This window comes from Triplophysa dalaica, chromosome 5 (genome assembly GCF_015846415.1).
Source record: "Triplophysa dalaica isolate WHDGS20190420 chromosome 5, ASM1584641v1, whole genome shotgun sequence".
NCBI classification, from domain to species: Eukaryota; Metazoa; Chordata; class Actinopteri; order Cypriniformes; family Nemacheilidae; genus Triplophysa; species Triplophysa dalaica.
Window position 1 is genome coordinate 6,773,346 of NC_079546.1, and position 19,682 is coordinate 6,793,027.

At 39.2% G+C, this 19,682-nt stretch overlaps 1 protein-coding gene and 1 long non-coding RNA gene across 7 annotated transcripts in view; one reads left to right on the forward strand and one right to left on the reverse strand.

The window, feature by feature from the left end:
• Positions 1–241: 241 nt before the first annotated feature.
• Positions 242–11,660, reverse strand: nrf1 (nuclear respiratory factor 1). 2 transcript variants are annotated; one of them, XM_056749420.1, is made up of 11 exons: positions 11,535–11,660; positions 9,244–9,477; positions 8,822–8,936; positions 8,616–8,742; positions 8,380–8,523; positions 6,314–6,472; positions 5,855–6,055; positions 5,385–5,486; positions 5,100–5,257; positions 4,349–4,473; positions 242–1,151 (listed from the first exon to the last, which is right to left on the reverse strand). In XM_056749420.1, exons 2-11 carry the CDS (start codon positions 9,449–9,451, stop codon positions 991–993), a joined length of 1,500 nt encoding a protein of 499 aa, XP_056605398.1. In that variant the 5' UTR covers positions 9,452–9,477; positions 11,535–11,660; the 3' UTR covers positions 242–990. The 2 variants fall into 2 exon arrangements, with proteins under 2 accessions (XP_056605398.1, XP_056605397.1); XM_056749419.1 differs by having other exon boundaries at positions 5,091–5,257.
• The window catches only part of LOC130421510 (uncharacterized), a 70,050-nt gene continuing 59,866 nt past the window's right edge, over positions 9,499–19,682 (forward strand). For 3 of the 5 annotated variants that reach the window (XR_008906826.1, XR_008906825.1, XR_008906828.1), the window contains exons 1-5: positions 9,499–10,366; positions 12,348–12,488; positions 17,192–17,314; positions 17,507–17,602; positions 18,018–18,081. This is a non-coding gene — a long non-coding RNA (uncharacterized LOC130421510). Of the gene's footprint in view, positions 10,367–12,347; positions 12,489–17,177; positions 17,315–17,506; positions 17,603–18,017; positions 18,136–19,682 lie in introns of those variants that run through there. The other 2 variants (XR_008906827.1, XR_008906824.1) reach the window with 2 other exon arrangements.

The window sequence follows — 19,682 nt, forward strand, 5'->3', positions numbered from 1 at the left end:
TTTTACACACAACAAAAGTGTATGAGATAAAAAGAAAATATGGTCGTACTACATACACTATGAGCAATAATAAAAGCACTCAAAAGAGGAACTGTATTGTTAACATTTCTTTCAACATGTTCATTGCTGTGTTTGAGTCAACGAGTACGGGCATACAAAAAGAATAAATAAAAAATAAATAAAACGGTTTACCCAGCAGTTTGACAATATTTGCAGGATCTGTTTACAAAACGCGAGTGAATGTGGAAAGTTCTGTTAATTTATTGAAGTATAAAAAGGTTAAATGAGATGGAGTGCTACATCATCTGCTTTCTCATCGATAAGCCAACATTTATAGTTCTCTAATAACAGTAAATTCAATGAACAACAGACAGCGCTCCGTATACAATTAAGTACCACATCATCGGTAAAGATTTTTTTTACATTGGGAGTTCATGTGAAATGCATACAGAGAATTCTTCATTACACAGACTGACAAAAAATTACATGCATGTTCACATCAGTAGTCAAGAATAAATGGGATTCAATACTAAAACTGTTATGCACCTTACACAATATATTAACGAAATTATACAAATATGGCACAAGATGGTTCAAGATATATACACACAAATTAAGATAAAAGCAGAAAAAATTTGTCAAAACTAATGCTTTATATGGGAAATAACCACAAAAGTATACCAGTAAAAGTTGGATGGGTGAACATTTTGCATGCCATTAATTGTTGGGAAAGAATTAGTCCATGATATCCGAAAAACATCCTCTGCAAAACGTTTATCAAACCTTGGCTAAAAAAAAATGTACGTTAACAACACTAGGCAGAAAAATAAGACTATGTATTGTTTACAAGGTAAAAAAGAAAAAGCCCCTACAACCCCTGCAGATGTTTGGTAACAGGTTAAAATATTATTTTTTACAATATTCCAGCAGCTACTTTCTTTACATAGGTGCGGAACTTCCTGTCCCACCCAGCAGCAGGGATAGAGTATGTCACTGTTCCAGGGTCACCACCTCGACTGCCTGTCCGTCGAGCGTTACCGTGTTGTCTATGCGTGTGGTTATGGGAGCCATGGCCACCTGAACGGGTCTATTTCCCTGGGCCAGACTGGTGACGACGGTCTGATACATGCTGACGGGAATCTGGACGAGACCTGCAATGAGAGAACAGGTGTTAAAATTCATTTGTGTGCTGAACATCTCGACAAAGGTAGTTCAGATTTATAAAAATGTATCCCAACACCTAACATGATCACGTGACTAAAAATGCTTTAGCTGCGTGCCGTGGGACATACGTCAACTGTGAATCCGAGACAGCTATAGAGAGAGGAAAGCAGGACGCTTTTAAGCTTAAGTAATACGAGGCTGTGGGCCGGACGTTGGGAGAGCAGTGATCGACCGGCCATGTTAGATTGCGTGTTCAGAGTCTGCACACTACGTAGACAGGGCCAGACCTGAAAAATAGGGGGCCGAGGGCTGGGCCACTGCATCACACTGCAATGCGGAACAATGGAGTAATTGAAGCGGGCCGCTCCCAACTTCTCTCTCTCTTTACATCTTTTTCCATGCCCAGCTGTGAGGAGAGCAGTCTGGATTACAGTTGCAGTCACGTGGGATGGACGGGTGGACAGTCTATCCGCAAGCTAATACGAGCAAAATGAAAGATTAGGAGTCCTCGTCACCCATTTACCCAATCCAGTAATGCTTACAATTATGGATAAAAACCTACAGAATTCTTTCATTCTGTAAATTTACACAGTAGCGACTTGCAAAGCAACTAAGATGTCTGAAACTGTACCACGACCAATAGATAAAGATCAAATGTCATTAAAACTCTCCATTTAGTCCGTCGCTTTCTTTGTCTTTGGGAGGTTGTGCCGATACTGGGAGGAGACACAAACACTTACCCATAATCTCAGTTTTGACCCTTACTTGCATCATAGTAATGTACATGAAAATACTGTACATGCGAAGGTTGAATACTCAGAATCAAATAAAGACAAATAACGCCTATTTTTACAACAAATTTCGTCTTTAAATGTCCTGTTGCTGGTTGGTAGAGCATTGTCTAAGCACTCAAAGATAAATATATTTCCAAAATGAATACATTTTGTTTCAATGTCAAGAAGAAGAAAATCTTGAAATTACGAAATATTAACAAATTTTGGTATATATTTTATTCAATTAAATTAACTCATTTTTAATATACATCTTTATAGACCATACTTTTATAAATATTCATTTTAAATAAATATAATAGTATAAATATTTCTTTCTTGCAAAATTTACCACTTCAAAGTGCAATATCCCATTTAAAGCTTTACAATATTTCAGTTCAAACGTTCCTGGCAGGTATGACTCAATCCAAATGTTCGGATTTCTTGCAATCACTTGCATCTCAATAATAGACTGTGGCTTCATGAAGCATTGTTTTTTGGGTGGAGCACCTGCAAGCCCTCCATCACTCTGACATTGAGGGTTTGTACAAGAGTTTACGTGGACACTGGAGCAAAAGAAGGGAAATCAGTCACGATGACTTCAGACCAGCCACTTCAAAGCTGCGCTTGCACTGCCATTTCGCTGATTGAATAAGGTCAATAAACGCTGGCTGCCCATCGAGGGTCTGTCGTCATCTGTGCTCTTGCCACCATCGTGAAATTAGGCTTAACCGTGCGGTTTTTAAAGCGGCATCCTCATTTTGGTCATAGACAGATCACCGGGACTTAGTACTGGCTCGTATAAACAGTTAATCGTGGTTGTTAAGTATTTAGGGAACACTGTGTATTTTCACTGCACAATTTATATTTCTTGTTAAATATTTCTGTGTACAAAGACCTGATGTCCATTTCTTTAACCAAGGTTTTAATACCTGCTAATCAGCTTTAACGTTTGAACACAGCCCTTGCTTCTGTCTATTCTCTTCATGTCATGTGAGTGTTTGTGTGTTTTATAGACCGGCCTTCCCAGTGTTGACAGCTGGCTCTGTGATTAGACTATGCACTGATAATGGAGAGGATCAAAGCCCTTTAAGAGGGATCCTCGGGGGTTAGGAGGAGGAGGGGGTCCTCTTTGGTCACCGGGGGCAACGGGGAGAGCCAGGGCAGGTCACTGAGAAAAGGACCAGTTTAGAGCCAAACCATATAGGGATGCGGTCAGCAGGGACCTGGCGATACATCAGTGACTCATTATGTTGTGCATGGTTATTAAAAACTTATATTTTATATATCAACATATTTCGATAAAGTTTAATTTAACAACTTTGCCAAATGCATTAGCTAACACGAACTAACAATAACAATCATTTTAGCCTCTTTCCATCCAACATTCAGTTTATTGTGAATAACCAGTGGAAGCATCTCATCTGCCATTTCATTATGTTGTAACAAATGCCTTTAGTACACACTAGCGTTGCAGACTAAAAAGACTGGATCACTGCTTCTAATGCATGTGTAGGTATCATCCACTCCTAGCTAGAGTACTACAGGCTGATGTGCATATGTAGAGCGCTTAGTGGTTGAGATTAGAGAGAAGAGTAGAGCCTGAAGTCTGTGACACAGGTCACACACACACACACACCATCTGTCCCACAAACACTCAGGGGATTACAGTAGACATCCATGGACTTCACACAACTCATACGAGACGCATGGACGCACGTATATATGCGCAATTCATGATGTGACATTTCATCATAAATTCCTTATATCCCCCCAAACGTGATGAGGTACAGAATGCAATGCTAAAACTTTGTATGCAAGACTTTGCGTATAACATTCCCTACAAATTAATTTTGGGTCAAATTAATATTTTGGCAAAATTTCACTTATTCAGCATGAAGTACATAAAAAGAGTTCAAAATTGTTTCCTCACGTACCCTTGACTATAAATGGAAAGCTTACAATAATAATTTAAGTTTAGCTTTCAAGTCGCAAGATATCAGTTTCTTTAAACTCACACTTGTGCTTTTATTTTTTGAACACAAAACCAACACAAAATGACTCAACGTGTAAAAACTCAACATTAAAATTGCCTACATTTTGTTATACGCATTCTTTTTGAGAGGGTTCAAATCACAAAGATAAATAGGCCTGGAACTTTGTTTTGATTGCGACAGAAAGGTTTACATTACATATTGCAACTAATAAAATAATATTGAAATATTAGTAAAAGATCAAGGTTGTTACTAACTAATGAAACTTCAATATAATAATTATAAATTAAATTGGTATAAATGAAATATAAATGCGGATGTGTGTCTTGTTCTAAACCTGTAAAGGAAGTGCATGGAGTTTGTGTGTGTGTGTGTGTGTGTGTGTGTGTGAGAGAGAGAGACAGAAAGAGGAATTTGTACCGCTGCCATCCTGAACTCCAGTTAAAGCTCCTACTGCCGCGGCGGTCTCTCCAGCTAACACAATCTGTCCTCCGCCCTGAAGAGTCGCCTCTGCTAATGTTGCCACTGCGTGAGCCGCCGCTTCGCTGCAACAGATACAAAACACATTATAATGACAATCTGACTTCCATGAACATTGTGGATCAGGATTTGACAGGCAGACTGGTGTGTACTGCCCCCTAGTGCAGGACATTTTTTTACTGTCCAGAAATGCCAGAATATAACCAGAGGCCTGAGCTGGTTCCTTTGGCTCTTGTAAATGAGTTATACACTTTTAAACATAAGAAAACTATCAATCCTAGTGGTCTGTGGGTGAGGGATGAATGGCTCTAAATAAAAGTGGCCACAAAAGATTTAGTAAAGACGGGAACGTCAAAACTTTTTTGATAATGTTGATGATGCTCTGACCGCACCCAGAAGGGAAACGGTAGATTTACTGCGGTAATAAAGGCTTCTACTGGCACAGGGAAGAAAACATTGTTTCAGGCTAATTGCTGTGGGAATGGAGCATGAACCAATTGTTCCCACTGTGCTGTATTTCTGGGCTGCTGGTGCTGTTACCTGCTTGTGATAAACAGAAGAATAGGCTCAGGTGAGGGCCTTTAACGAGACCCCTGGGACTCGCACCGGCGACGGAGCTTGATGCTGCATCAGTACAGTATTTCCTATTGCTTTCTAAAACAGCAATTTTATTCTTATTTACCATGAGTACCTGTTGAGGGCCATAGTAACCGTCGCCCCTGTATGCATCTCATGCGACGCGGCGACTGCTGCTTCAGCTAAGGAGGCCACCGCTTGCGTGGCCTCCGATGCCTGTGTGGTCTGGATGGTCATTTCACTACCTTGTAGTGTGGCCCAGTTTTGCTCCACCTTGAGAGAAGCAATAAGAATATAGAGTTATGACATGGAAGAACAGAACTAGGGATCTAAAATGTAACGAGGAAAGGAAGCGAGTTCTCTCAATATTCAGAAATATAAAGAAACGTGTTGACGTTACCTCTCCATCTGTGACCGTGGAGTAGTTCACCTGGGCGACTGTCACCGTACCAGGAAGGTCTGATGCGTCTGCTAACGTTGCTACAGTGGCTCCAGTGCCGACCTCGAAATTGTTATAAAAGTCACATTTGGATGTTAGAATAACGATATTTAACAGAAAGGTTTTCATTTCATTGAATACATTCATTTTATCCAGTGATCCAAAATCACTTTATTACTGATCATGTAGATCTCATCACATGAGCAAATTAAATTAACTTTGCAAGCCTGTTTGTGATGCCAAAGATGCTCTAAAACAAATGCACATTCAGAAGAAGTAGACAAAATCTTAAGGCTCTTGGATTCTACTTTAAATGTTTTAACTCAAAATAATCTGATGAAGGGTCGTTTATCTACAAAAGATCCCCTATTGTTTACGCAGTAGTCACAAACACTCCTGTAGTTGTTCCCACAGCTGGGACCCGAGCTCACCTGTATAAGCGAAACCGTACCATCAGGATTACTGATCGTCTGCACTACGGTCTGTGACGGAACCAGGTGTGCAATGCTGTGTGTGGTTGTTGTGGCAACTTGTGTGGTGATCTGGTCCTCGAAGGCGTACAACAGGTCTTCTCTCCCATGCTGTTTGTAGCAGTTCTTAACTATAGTCCTCAGGGCTTGTGTCCATGACACCTGTTGCCAACAGTGATGGAGCATCAATAGGTTTGTGTGATGTAAGGATTACCTCCTTTGTTTCGATGCATTTGTCATTCTCGCCAAATTATGGCTTGGCATGCATTTTGTAATGTGTGAATTTTAATAAAACAAGAAATGATGATCTTAGTTTGCATCCTAATACTATTCACAGTTCACAATACGTAAATTCAATTTTCTATGCATTAATAACCAGTAACTTAAGTCTTCATGTGATCACTACTCTGTCAACATTACCCTCTGTTTTTGCTCCTCAGTTCGGACATCGCTGCGTACGTTGGCCCAGGGAATGTCTTCTGGCCACCAAATTGGCTTGCAACTCTCTTTCCCCCATCCAGGCTTCCCGCGGCCTGTGGAATACTTCAGCATTTCTGGAATGAACGCTCGGAGTTGAGCCTGCAAGGACAAACACAATCAGTTCAGGTGATTTCAGACCATCAGAGACCTCTGGAAAAGATAAATGTGTGTGAAAATGAGTTTGACTACAAAAAAGCATTGATTTTCCTCTTCGATGCATGGCTGGCTGCAGACAGTCTGGCCACCCATATTGCCTCTTTAAGAAGACTATTAAATTTCAATTTAGAGGAAAAGCTTTAAAATTCCAGTACGACCGAAGTAGATTGATACGGGTGCAGAATGATTTGTCCAGAGATTTGCTCAGACAACTAACATGACGATTAAGAATCAAGATGTTTTTTGTTTGGATGAATCAGTGAATGAGTTATAATTGCAATGGTGGGTTTTGCAAAACAAATTAGTAGACTGTCCACCAGGCCAGTGACTGCCCACCCTTGGGTTGAGGGCGGAGCTAATCCTAGTGTCCTCAGCACCCTTGGTAATTCCGAAGGCAAGGTAGGGATTGAAGTGCACGGCTCACCGTAGCAACGTCTGTTCAACCTGACATCACAGGCTTAATTTGGCTTGAGAGGAATAAATCAGTTCCCAACATAGCTTCCCCCTTCTGCTACTTCACAAACACACAACCACATGCTGAAATGCCAGTGGAAAAGCCAGTATAATTATTTAACAATAAACAACCCATTTCTATTTAACAATATAACAAATGCAGGGTTCCCACAATTTTTATAATAAGGAATATAATTTGTATTCGGAAAAAATATAAAAACATCTATTTTAAACAGGCTTGGAATTTATAGCCTTGGAAATGTTCACATTTTAATTTAATAATAATAATTACAAAATGACATTTTAATAGAATTGATTACGTTTTAAAATCTATTCCAATCTAAAAAATGTCACAATTACGCCAAATCTCCATGACCCCGAAAACTGGGCAAACAAACCCTAAAATCAAAAAACAAATAAATAATTTTGCATACTTAAAAAACATCATTCCCAAACGAAATAAACACTGAAGTCAGGCAGACACAGCAGCATCATGTAGCAGGCTCTTCCTTGTGTTTGTGCAGATGGTCTAATTACACGGTGTAGGAATTAAGAGGAATCTCGCGGCCCAAACACACCGCTCAGCCGCCCATTCCCTACCCCTGCTCTGCTCTTAATCCACCTGGGAGCCAATCAGGAACCTCTGTGCTCGGCCACGGTGTGCCCGATAATTACTGGTGCGCACAAGCCTCACCTGATGATCCCTGTACAGACCTGCCTCCAACTGCCACAAACCAAGCAAGGTGTTTCCATCCTGGGGATATCAGCTATCAGCAGCCCACCCCAGAACAGCATGGGGGTTGAGTAATGGGCGAGCTGGTTAATGAACTAGTTATAATGGTTAAACTAGTTCTATGATCTTTAATCGGAGAAAAAATAAGAACTCTTCTAGGGGGACGCAGAACTCGGGTAGTACAGTATTGGGAGTGAATGACGTGAGAACTGCTTATGGTGTTGGAGATGATGAATCACTGCATCAGCAACATCACACAGACAAACAAGAGATTCTGGGAATAGACCTGAGCAAAGACTCTGGAGTATACGGTAGCAATACATCCAACTGTAAGCCCCAAAAGATTTCTGGCTATGATTTAAAATAATAATAATTTAAGGAACCTTGTCTCTGCTTCATTTGATACGGTCTCAAACAAATAATTTAAGATAAAAAAAAAACGATGCACAGTAATTAGGACAATTTACAATCCATATGACGTAGAGGAATCTAACTGTGCCTTTTGATAAGATGCCTTTAAAATAAATGTGGTTTTATTTTGATGGGAATTGGATTTAATGCTGCCCCATAAACATGATTTAAAAACCTAAATGGGCTTATTTAAAGGCATAAGAAAGCATCCTTCACAGCAAATATCTGTCTTACAGCGCCACCTGGTGCTTACCTGTGTCATCTTGTCCACAGACACTGGAATGCCGTCAATAGTAAGAGGAGGAAGTTCAGAGCTGAGCTCCCCGCCCCCAGGGGGCGCATGTTCAGCAAGAGCATTCTCCAAATCCTCCAGTATCATGCTCTTGTATTTCCTCACCTTATCAGAGGAAAGAGGTCATGAATAAAACATGCATAACTAGCAAGATCATTCAAAAAGTAAACGGTAAGGAAAAGGAAACACAAACTCACCACATTCTCGAGTGGGGCTGCTCCGAACACTCTAAACACAGGGTTTGGTTTAGAAGGAGAGATGCATAACACGATAGCTTGCTGACCAACCCGTGTTGTGTACTCGTCTAATGTTGCTCTCAGCTTCCTATGAACGTAATAGTCAGAGTCAGTCATTTCTATGCTTTACATAAAAAACAAACTAAAGATATATGTAGATTTTTTACCTAAGCAGTCGAGTCTGTTGTCTTTTGCGGATTGAGGGGTTTGACTCAAAGATGTGCGGCCGTTTACGTTTTTTCCCTGTTGCCACAGCGGCAGCTGCTGCCATGCCAACAGGCCCTAAAGTGAAAATAATGCATAAGATAAACTGTTATTATGGGACCAGTGTTCTCAAACAACATTTACTTGATATGATTCAAGTATGCCATCTAGTGGTCAAGTTCAGTACAGCCCAACTTCTTTGTCCCATCACAGCACTCTCATTACATCACAATTTGTTTTCTTTGACAGCTGTTATATTTATCATTTTCATAGTATTATATTTTTAAAGTATCTCCTGGGCTACCTGTACCTTTCAACGTGTCTTATAGGCATGAGTCATAAAACGAGTGTGAAAGCATGTTTGCACGAATACTAGGAAACCCACCCGCAGCAGCCAGATGTGCAGTGACCTCGTCTGTCCCAGTTGAGTTGAGGATGTCAGAGTCATCATACCCATCATCATCAGGAGAGGAAGGCGAATCCTCATCCGCGCTCAGCATGCCGTGCTCCGTGTACGTGGCAACGTGCACCTGGCCGACCTGATGAGATACAGCGTGGGCCTCGATGGTGGTCATGTGTTCGGTCTGATCCATCCCCGATGCAGTTTCAGTCAAACACACTGAGACACACAAATACAATACGTGGCCATTGGGCAAAAACACACATCATTACAAACTAATGGTTCATATATTCATATGCTCTTCTAAACTTAATACTGTTCCTCATGTTCAGCTAAACTCGTTACAATGTATGGTAAGTTTATATCAATTGTGGAGCTTTTGACATCGAGGCTGTCACAATGGGCATTTTGCATTTGTGACTTCCGCCTTTAACAGGAAGAACTCTAGACAGTTTCCGGTTGGGGAGACTTAAAGAAATGTAAAAATAGTTAAATTTATCATTTTCTGTACATTGCGTATTTGAAATTATACTTTCATAAGTTAACATGTCGTTATAACATTCAAACATGGTAGAACACCACTTCTATATACCACTGCTGTGTGCCCCAATGTACAGCATCTGCTAAATTTAACTATTTTCTTATTTCTCTCTGCTTTAACTCTCCCCAACAGGAAACTGCCACAGGGTTCTTCCTGTGAAACGAGGAAGTCGCGCATGCATGAAGCCCATTGAAGACTACTCTTATTTAGGTCTACTAAATACTTAACCATCTTACATTTTTAACACTTTGGCTGTAGTATTTTCTTAACAGGGGTGATCATAGTGAGTGACAATCATTTATTTTTTATTGAAAATATTGAAAAAGGAAATCATTGATGGGCCAGCATTGGAAATGTTTGAACTAGTGTCCAGATTTTTTTTCTTACACAAATAGACATTCACATACAATTTGTATTGTACCCAGTTGTCTTCAAACATCCTTCCAGTAGAGGGCACTAAAGATTATAATACTGTATAACAAATTTGTGCTAAAACCTTATTATTATTCAGTAATATTTGTTTTTGGCCAGGGTTGTCTGTGAAGCTGAATGTATCTGACTGTAAAGGTATTGTAAACATTGATTATTAGTAACAGCAGAGCTTTTGTCATGTCATCATAATTCGCAATGTAAATTACAGTCAAGTGAAATTAAAATATTTTCAGAAAGCCACATAACGTTACATTTAGCAAAACCAATATAAGTGTTATCGGTTAATAACTAAATGACACATAACAAGAACCTTTAAAAGCTTTATTTAAAAAAAAAAAACAGTCACTGTTTTTACATGTCAGCGTTCACTGTGGGTTAACACATCTAATGCATCATTTAGGGTGTAAAAAATGACTTGTCAACCCTAAAACGTGCAAAAATACATGATGTTGGTGCTTCTGTCATTATCTGTAACTGATCTAACGTACACAAACCAGCTCGTGCAACAACACTCAGGTCCATTAAACGGCCTGACGCTGTAGCTCTATGAAAACGTAACGTAAATTCACCAAACACCGCGTTTAAAGGCACGTCAAAACCCGCTATATTCACGATTACTATGATGATCTGTTTTAATCTCTTTTAAGCAAATGAAAAAATATAAAATGCTTCAGCCCAGCAAAAATAATAGACGTAAGTTAAATGGCGCTTATTTTCAAGCTCAGGCTGAGAATAATGTGTAAAGAGCGCGCAAAAAGACAAGCGCATCATTGAAACAATAAACACCGAGCTCTGTCTGCGCTTTTAAACGCAGTAAACGTTTATATAATATGCAAAATATCGAAATTGAATTACAGGTCAAATTTAAGCCTGCTACCGTTGTCGATCGTATATAAAATGTTAATAACTAACAACATTATATTCAGATCGCAACTGATCGATACAACTGGTGTGTTCGTATTGTTTTTAGCATGCACTCGTTATAATTCCTCGATCGGATACAAAACACAACCCATCAAACTCTGCTATTTAGCATCTGGACAAATCAGACGATTGCATGAATGCTCATCTAAATTCGGTAGGCCAAAGGCCTGCGACAACGCCATGATTCTTCTTTAACGGAGAAACGTTAAGTAAAGAATTGCCATCCCGATAAATGGCCTCGACATCACGCCATGCTCTGTTTTGCATCGTCGCGATCTGCATCTGCGCGTACGAGTGTGTGAAAGACAAACGCTGCCGGGTTGTTTGCTGCGGCTGCGCCGGGCTGAAATGGCTGGAGATTGCGCGGTAGGGCACTAACCTCAGAGCGGCTGCGCTACTTCGGGCCTGCGCGGTGTGGCGGAGCTGTGAACATCAACTGCAATGGAGGACAAAGAACGAGCGGCAGTAGTGTGCGCGCGACCTGAGCTCAGCGCTGATGCGCGACCCCGAGCCGTGTGCACTGAGCAAATGTCCCCTCCCTCACCTCTTTCAGTCCGTTTGGACAAAGTAGCCTAATACCAGTGCAGTGCACAAGACCGCACTTTTAAACGACTTAAGACCTGAGAATACTAAGTATTTGTATCCGTCTGACTGTGATATTATTCATTTTTGTATATGCAATAAAGCGATGTATCGATTAAATAGTTTATTTTGATTATTTCGATTCCTTAGCATTCCTAAGATCTCTTTTGAATTGTATTTGTACCAGTGTACGGTTTATTTAAGTAAATAATATGTATATATAATATATATAATTTATAAATTGTTGTGTTATAAAAATGACTGATTCCAAAATATTTTTGTTTGTTGAAGCCATTGACTTTTTATTCTACAATTTTCCTTTTAATCCCTAATATTGTACTAGAGCGAATCATTAAAAATGTAATGCAAAATAAAAGTCCCCAAGAGTTGAGGAACTAAAGGAGAAGCTTTGGAGGTTATGTCAAATCTGAAGTGTTTAAAAATGTTTTAAATGCAATCATAACTTTGTTACACAACATAGTTTGTGTGGTGCTGCCCTTAAATCTTATTTTTTCTCTTTGCGAGCTGTTGCTGATTTATAATTTACTTACATAATGTTTATAAAATGTTGTTTATAAAATGTTGTTTCTAAATTGTGAAATGTTTCTAGGACTTTTTGAAAGTTAAAAATAACTACAGCAGGGACTTTTGCGACGCACCACTGAGACACCTGTTACCAATCAAGATGATTCGACGTTGGAAGTTCCTGATACCACAACGACACGCATTCCTCTGTTTATTCTCGAATTTGGTAAATATTTTATTCATTTTTTCTAATAAGATTAGGTCCATAAATTAACAATATCCGAAACGTTATTAAACGGCTTGAAAGCCAGTTTAAAAGGACTATATGGTCAAGTAACGTTGGTAACGAGAACGAACCCACACGATGACAAAATAGGAAAGTAACGTTGGCAACGAGAACGAGAACGAACCCACACGATGACAAAATGGTTAAAACGAATGTATCTATGTGTTTTAGAGACATTAATGTCTCTTTATAATTATAAAACATGCCCATAAGATGGCAATATTGTATCGCAAATGATTTACTACACTCGGTTGTTTGTATTTCCAACACTAGATGGCAGTAAACGATCATGGTTTCTTTACTAGCTTATGGCGCACGCCATTGTGATGACATCAGTGTGCATTTGTTTATTTGTGGATCAGTAATTGGTAAACTACTCCAAGCCCTAACAAACCATCTTATGTGAAGCAGAGGATTTGTTTAATAACATTGCTGGTCTCTGTTTCTAAGCAAGTTGTTGCAAATTACTGTTTTATAAAGCCTTTCAATAACTGGGGAATTTATATAATAAGCTATATTTTTCACTTCATAGAGCATCGGTATTGTGGCCGAATACCTGAAAAATACTTTAGTCTATTTCAATATTTAAAACAAGGTTGGGTTTTGACCAAGCTAACCTAACACCGGAAATATGTGTGTGACTGTGGGGCTTGACATAAAGCAAATTCTCAGGTGATAAAGAGTCAGTCTTTAGAGGTTTCACAATCTGCGATCTATCTCGACTGTGCTGCCCTGCTGGGGAGAACCGATAAGGTTTCAGAGGAAGGAGAGAAGTTCAATAATTCGCTTAATTGATTGTCTGGAAGTGAAGATAATTCATGGTAATTGTCAGGCCAGTGAGAATCTCATGAGTTGAAGCCACTGAAGGAGGGATGACGGATGCTTTTCTCACTTACACTGATAGACCGAAAGAAGAGTCACAATTTGTTTTTAAGCACTCCGTGTAAATGTAATGAACTGTGAGAGAAAAACAGATTGTGCTTTGCTTATCAAACATCAAGCCGTGCTAATACGCTTGGGAATTAGGATTGAACCACCAGAGTGCACTAGAAAACGATAGATTGGTGAATCTCTACCTATTCGACTTTAAGGCCTCCACATTTTCCACATCAACACTTGAAGGCCCCTGCTCACAGTTAGGCTACTACCCAATTAAATATTCGAGAACTTGGCATATCTAAGGCTGTTTAGTTGTTATATTAAAAACCAAAACGTATGAAATGCATTTTTTTTTATTATAATTCTTGTTTTGTCTAATTGTACATTGTTTAAAGTCATCTTGAGGCCCTTTGGAAGTCTGGGAAGGTCCCCTAGTTGGGGTAACACTGCTATTGATTACTGCAAGTTATTTCAATTAAAAGAGTTCGTTGACTCCCCGCGACACCTAATGGAATTACAAAAATAATTGTCTCCAAATAGGTTTTCCTCGTGCTCAAATGGTTGGACAAACCCAAACTCAGACACTTTAATTATCATTTTTTAATGAACGGTAACGTTTTAATAGCACCACATTTTGTGGGGTAAACGTAATCCTCCTACAAATGGCTTACGATTCTATCTGCATATTAAGCTGAGATCAAAGTGATACGTTTTTACATTATTAGACTTTATTTAGTCTTCACCATAATGCTTGTAGATTATTATATTATATTACACGATGAGGCATAGATGAATGTAATGTTTGATCAGATAATAAGCACATGAAAGGACTATGTAAAAATGCCAATATGTAGAGATATCAACATTTTCAAATCAACCGTCTAGTCTCATCTTTGCCTTATCTGTGTTGGGGGTGAAGGAATGACGCCTGAAATAGCCTAAGCCCTTTAACCATTATGGAGGCTGGTGTAATTTATTCCAGCTGTAATCAGTGCACAGATTTCTGTCAATGCAATCAGCTCATAATTGGGAGGATTCTCCGTTGTTCTGCTGTTTTCTGGGAGGACCTGTGGTGCTGAGTGGCTGTCTGTGGGCTGATGTGTAGCAAACAGCCAATTTGCAGAGCCATTAAGATATCAGCACCTTACTTTTTCCAACGTAACCTGTTGCCATGCCTGTGTCTCATCTCATATCATCTCTCTCTTTTTCTCTTGAATGTTCCCACTTTTGTCCCTGTGGAGCTTTCTCCATCTCTGATTTAATCCCCTGCAGGTCTTGTGGTGAACAGGTGTGAACAATGATCCCTCCTTTTTAAACAGAAGACAAAAATCATTTGCGTGTTGTCTCTTGACACGTGTACGAAAGGGGGCTAATGGACTGAGCATGTGCACGTTTGTAGCAGAAAGAAAGACAAGACTGCATGCATAAAAATGTTCAGATTTTTACTAGAGTTCTGCATTTAGTTTTTATTATGATTGGCTAAAATTGTTGACAGATCAATAACACAACAAAAATTAAACAATGTTGACTGTTGTAAACGTTATTTGGCGGAAACTTTACTTCCGGTAGACCTCCGCAAATTGTCAATAAATGTTAAATTAAGTTTAAATATAATCTAATACAATTAACAACCATTTAAATATAAACAATATATATTTTAACCAAACCAGAAGTTAACTTTAGGCCAGGCACGAGTTTCCGATGAAACGGTCTAGGCTTACATTTGATAGGTATTCTAGCATCCTCAACACGCCCAAAACCATTCAGAACATTGTGATGTTGACTTTTCCACCTGCAAAAAATATATTTTCCTTCTTTAGAAACGTTGCATTCTGGAATACTTTCATGGTCAAGATGTAGTTGGGTATTCATCGCAAGAAAATAAATTGATGGACAGAGCAGATTTGAAAGAAAAAGAACATAGAATATAAAATCAAAGTCAGATATTTTAATAACTTGTTTGAAGGTCAAAGCAAAGAGAGACTTCTATTATAAAAGGTGCAAGTTCATAGGAGGTGGACAAAACAGGGAAATAGATGTGCAGATGTGACTGGGTGGTCTAAGCAGTCTCGTATTCATGTCTACAGTAAACTAAAAGGGCCATTCTCTGTCTCTCTTTGGTGTAAATGCTTAATTTAACGCTCAGGAGGGGATAGTAGCACTCTGACATCAATGCCCCACTGTGACATTTCTTGCACTGCACGTAATGGACAGGACATGGCAGGAAGTGAGAGGGGGTTAAGGGAGAGCGAGAGAGAATGACAGATAGAAAGATACAGTCATGTTGTGAATATATGTGCACGAACAGACCCAACTTTTATACGTTGACCTGGAGTCGTTTTATGGTTGTTATTTTTTTTTATATTATTCTTACCATTAGCTTAGAAATATATATATATTTTTGGCATTCACATCTTTATATAGGTAGGACTGTGGAGAGAGAGACAGGAAATTATGCGATGAGAGAGGGTGGAACGGGAGTCTAGAAGGACCACGAGCTGGGACTTGAACTCGGGTCGCCCGGAGTGCTGCTCCACAACATGTTTAAAATCAATGTTTGCTATTTTAGGTCACATACACAAAAAGGCTTTAACTCAGCAGCTATGCTTATTCAAAGCAACGGATCCTACTGCACGTCTCTCAGGTTTAACCCACAGGAGACCTTATTACTTTAGGCCTGTTTGCACACAGTTCGGCTGACATGGCACTGAACGATTGTGCTTTGCTATACCACAGCGTTCAGCTACCCAATTATGTCAATAGTTCGGATTTGTAACACAATATGATAATGCCCAAGAAATTTGCTAAGTCCTCTATTTTGAACTTATTAGCTACCATGTGAAGTGCTATTTCTGCTGTACTCTTGTAATAAGCATGGAGACCGAGCGCTCTTTCTCTTATCGATTCGCAACGTGTGTTGATGCGCATGTCGAGACGAGCGATCCTGCACTCAGCATTTATTTTCTGGTTCCTTCTTTATTCCGAGCATGTTGACCAAATCTGTTCTGCATGCAGGGTTTTGTTTACACAGCATAATTTTGCCGGCTTTTTAAACAAAGCATAAATAGGCTTGAGCAAGCATGAACACATAAACACACTTATTGGTGTACAAAAGATGTGTACAGCTGTTTTAACTGTGTCAACATTATTTATTGTGTTTTTTTGTGGGATTGGTGGTTTGTGATGTTTTTTGGTTAAAGGAGGATGAGTGATTTTCCAGGCAGGATTACAAGGGTGGAATGTGGTCTGAAGGCCAGGCGGAGGGTCTGCACATGCCCTGTCCTTTGTGTAATTGACTCTGTAGCTACGTGTTTGGGTTTACAAAAATCAGGCATCGATCCATGCAGTGCCGCAGGCTGTTTTACCGGACGGTTATTGCTTGGTTTGCGCCTGTGAACTGTTTCTGGGAAGTGATGTCATCAGGGAGAAACAATGTGTTTTTAACCATTGGCCACCTGATTCATTTTGATGCATCTTTGATTACAGTGTTGTTTATATTTACATCTAACCATTTGTCTTTTATCCAAAGTGACAGACGGTTAATTTTCATTTGTATGCAATTCTCTACCAATTGTAGTGTTATAGTTGTTCAAATGTGTGATTTTTATTTGTAAGATTTATGATTACCATAATTGCTGATTGAAAAGCATATGTTTTATTAAAAAGGAAACAATTGCCCAACAGTTCAAACTTTGTATAATCGCATCAATGCAGATAATGAACATTACATTTGTTTAATTCTAACTTTAGACTTCATCCATCAGATTGTTACGCTTGATGACTCTGGATCAGTCAGGTGTGTTAGCACACTTCAGGGGCGGAGATAGGTCGGTGAAGCTGATGGACCTTCTGTAAGGTGGACCAGCAGGCCATTTACGCAGGAAAAGGTAAGAATAATTCAAGTTCAAAATGACATATTACATTTTTTTTAAATGCATTTGGCAGACGCTTTTATCGAAAGCGACTTACATTGCATTATCCTATACATTTTACATGGGTATGTGCAATCCCCTGGGATCGAACCCACAACGTTGCGTATATTAGGCAGGATACTGATCACATTGATTTATTCTCTGCAGATGGCTTGGGATTTTATGGTGTAGCATCAAACCTCTGTGACTTGAGGAGTGGTATACTGAATATGTTAACACATCTTAGTCAAAAAATATTACCAGGTATGACAGTGACACTATTAAATCATTCAGGAACCAATCCCTTTCTCTAAATTCTCTCTGTCTTCTCTTGTGTAATACCTGTAACCATAAAAACAGATGAACCTCAGTAGATTTGAAGATTTTGTTTTGCATTTTAAAAATGTTCCCCTCAAAACTGTTTGGCACTTTGAGACACTCCCAGCGTATGCTTCTGACCAGCATGGTTCTGGTAGTATTTGACCCCGAACTGTTTCCACAAATAATTAAAATTTATTTTACACCATTAGTCGCATTCAATATATTGACAAAAGTCTCATGATGACTAATTATATTTGTTTGTATTGAGTTGATCTGCTGTATGGTCAGTCAGCATATCACTGTAATAGCCAAGGAACTTAAAATCTTTGCACTTCTGTGTTTGTGTTTGTATATCCAGGCGGCGCCTTTACACTCTGATTCCTGTTGGCATGGACCGCCGTGTTGATATGTGGGTTCAGCAGGTGTGTGAAATCACAGCCCTATATTAAATCTAAATTTACCTTTCATTTCCTACATGATGAATGGAAGATTGAGTATTTATTTATTTATGCAGTTTTACGTGGCGATTCATGCCGCCTTACATATGGCTTGTTAATGCATTAGTATTCATAGGAACATAACTTTCACCTCCGAACGTGTATATATCACCGCCTACCGAGTTTATCATCTGCACACAGTATCACAAATCAGTAAATTTACCTGTAATGGCCAATATTTCAAAAGACTTTTATTAAAACTGTGCTGTGCTGTTATAGTAAAATATTAAGATCCAAGCCACATCGATCCTGTCTACGTATTCCGGTTTGTTTTACAGAATCCAACTTGGCGAATCATTAAATTTTTAGTATCTACTTATATCCACCTGAATAATTTATCAGGTGGTGGGCTGTGTGAATCCGAAAACACTTGATTGTCTGCATGCTGGGGGTCTGGGGAGGTATTGAACCCGGAAAGATGATTTAGAGAATGTATTGGATGGAAACTCTGTGGTATAAGACGTTTGAAGAGAAAGATGACCGTTTAAGTTTGACTGGAGATCTTTAAATCATTTTTCTGCACAGAATCATTGCTCCTGTCTGATGTGAATAATGTTAAAGTAATATCCTGTTTACTGTTATAAGTAAGCTATTTGTAAGTTAAATGTCCCCCTAAAACACTATCTATACCCATATCTATATTAAAACTTTCTAGTCTTTGAATATGTGTGTGAATTTGGGGTGGAACCACCATTTTGGTTGGCCAATAAAAGATTGGGTGATTTTTTTTTTTTTTTTTTTTTTTCTGTTCACGCTTTAGTGGGTGAGAAACTTGGGACACTTTAAGAATGTTAAGATAGCTTTATCTGTAAACTTTCAAACCTCAAGCACTGGATTACTGGATAGCCAGAACTGTTGTTTGAACATTACAAAACATTACTTAAAGTGAAACAAGAACATGTACAAATCTTCTCAAAATCCCTTTTGGTGCCATTTAGCTCTCTGGTGCAAAGAAGCCTCTTTTTTACCATCAACAGTTTAAATAGTATTGTGAACACAGCAAAGCTTAGTGATATTCTTAGTAAATCTTAGACAGAGACAGAGAAATTAAACCTCACCTCCTCACCCGCCCGAGTCGTGTGAATGTTTTTACATTACAGCATTATGTAAATATGTGCATTGTGATTCCTTGGGGACCATCCGAGCATAGGAAAAGGTTATCTGGGCCTTTGCCATGAATGCTAGATAACATATGTCCACTGGTCGTACACGGACTAATGGACATTAATACACTCACGACCAGACCCCATCTGCAGCTTTGGCCCATTTGCGGGTACCTCCAGGTGTCATTTAGAAACGGCCTGTGAATAGACATTATTAATGGAGCCCAGAGTGGAGATAGAAGGAGCTGCTTAGCCCGAACCCTTTGCGAATGAATAACAATGGGTAAGGGATCATTACCTAAGCCTGGAGGGAACGTTTAATCAGGTTTTGCGTAATGAAGGCACTTGCCGTAAATCGAGCACATGCATAATGTTCAGCTGACGTGAGCCTAGCATTGCATTTGCCTTCACGCCACTGCCCTG

Excerpts from the sequence above, each read along its gene's own strand:
- nrf1 (XM_056749419.1), bottom strand. The coding sequence starts at position 9,451 with ATGGATCAGACCGAACACATGACCACCATCGAGGCCCACGCTGTATCT. Across the intron at positions 8,524-8,615 it reads CAGCCCCACTCGAGAATGTG|GTGAGGAAATACAAGAGCAT; the intron begins GTGAGTTTGTGT and ends TCCTCTGATAAG. Across the intron at positions 4,474-5,090 it reads GCCCTCAACAGGTACTCATG|CGAAGCGGCGGCTCACGCAG; the intron begins GTAAATAAGAAT and ends TATCTGTTGCAG.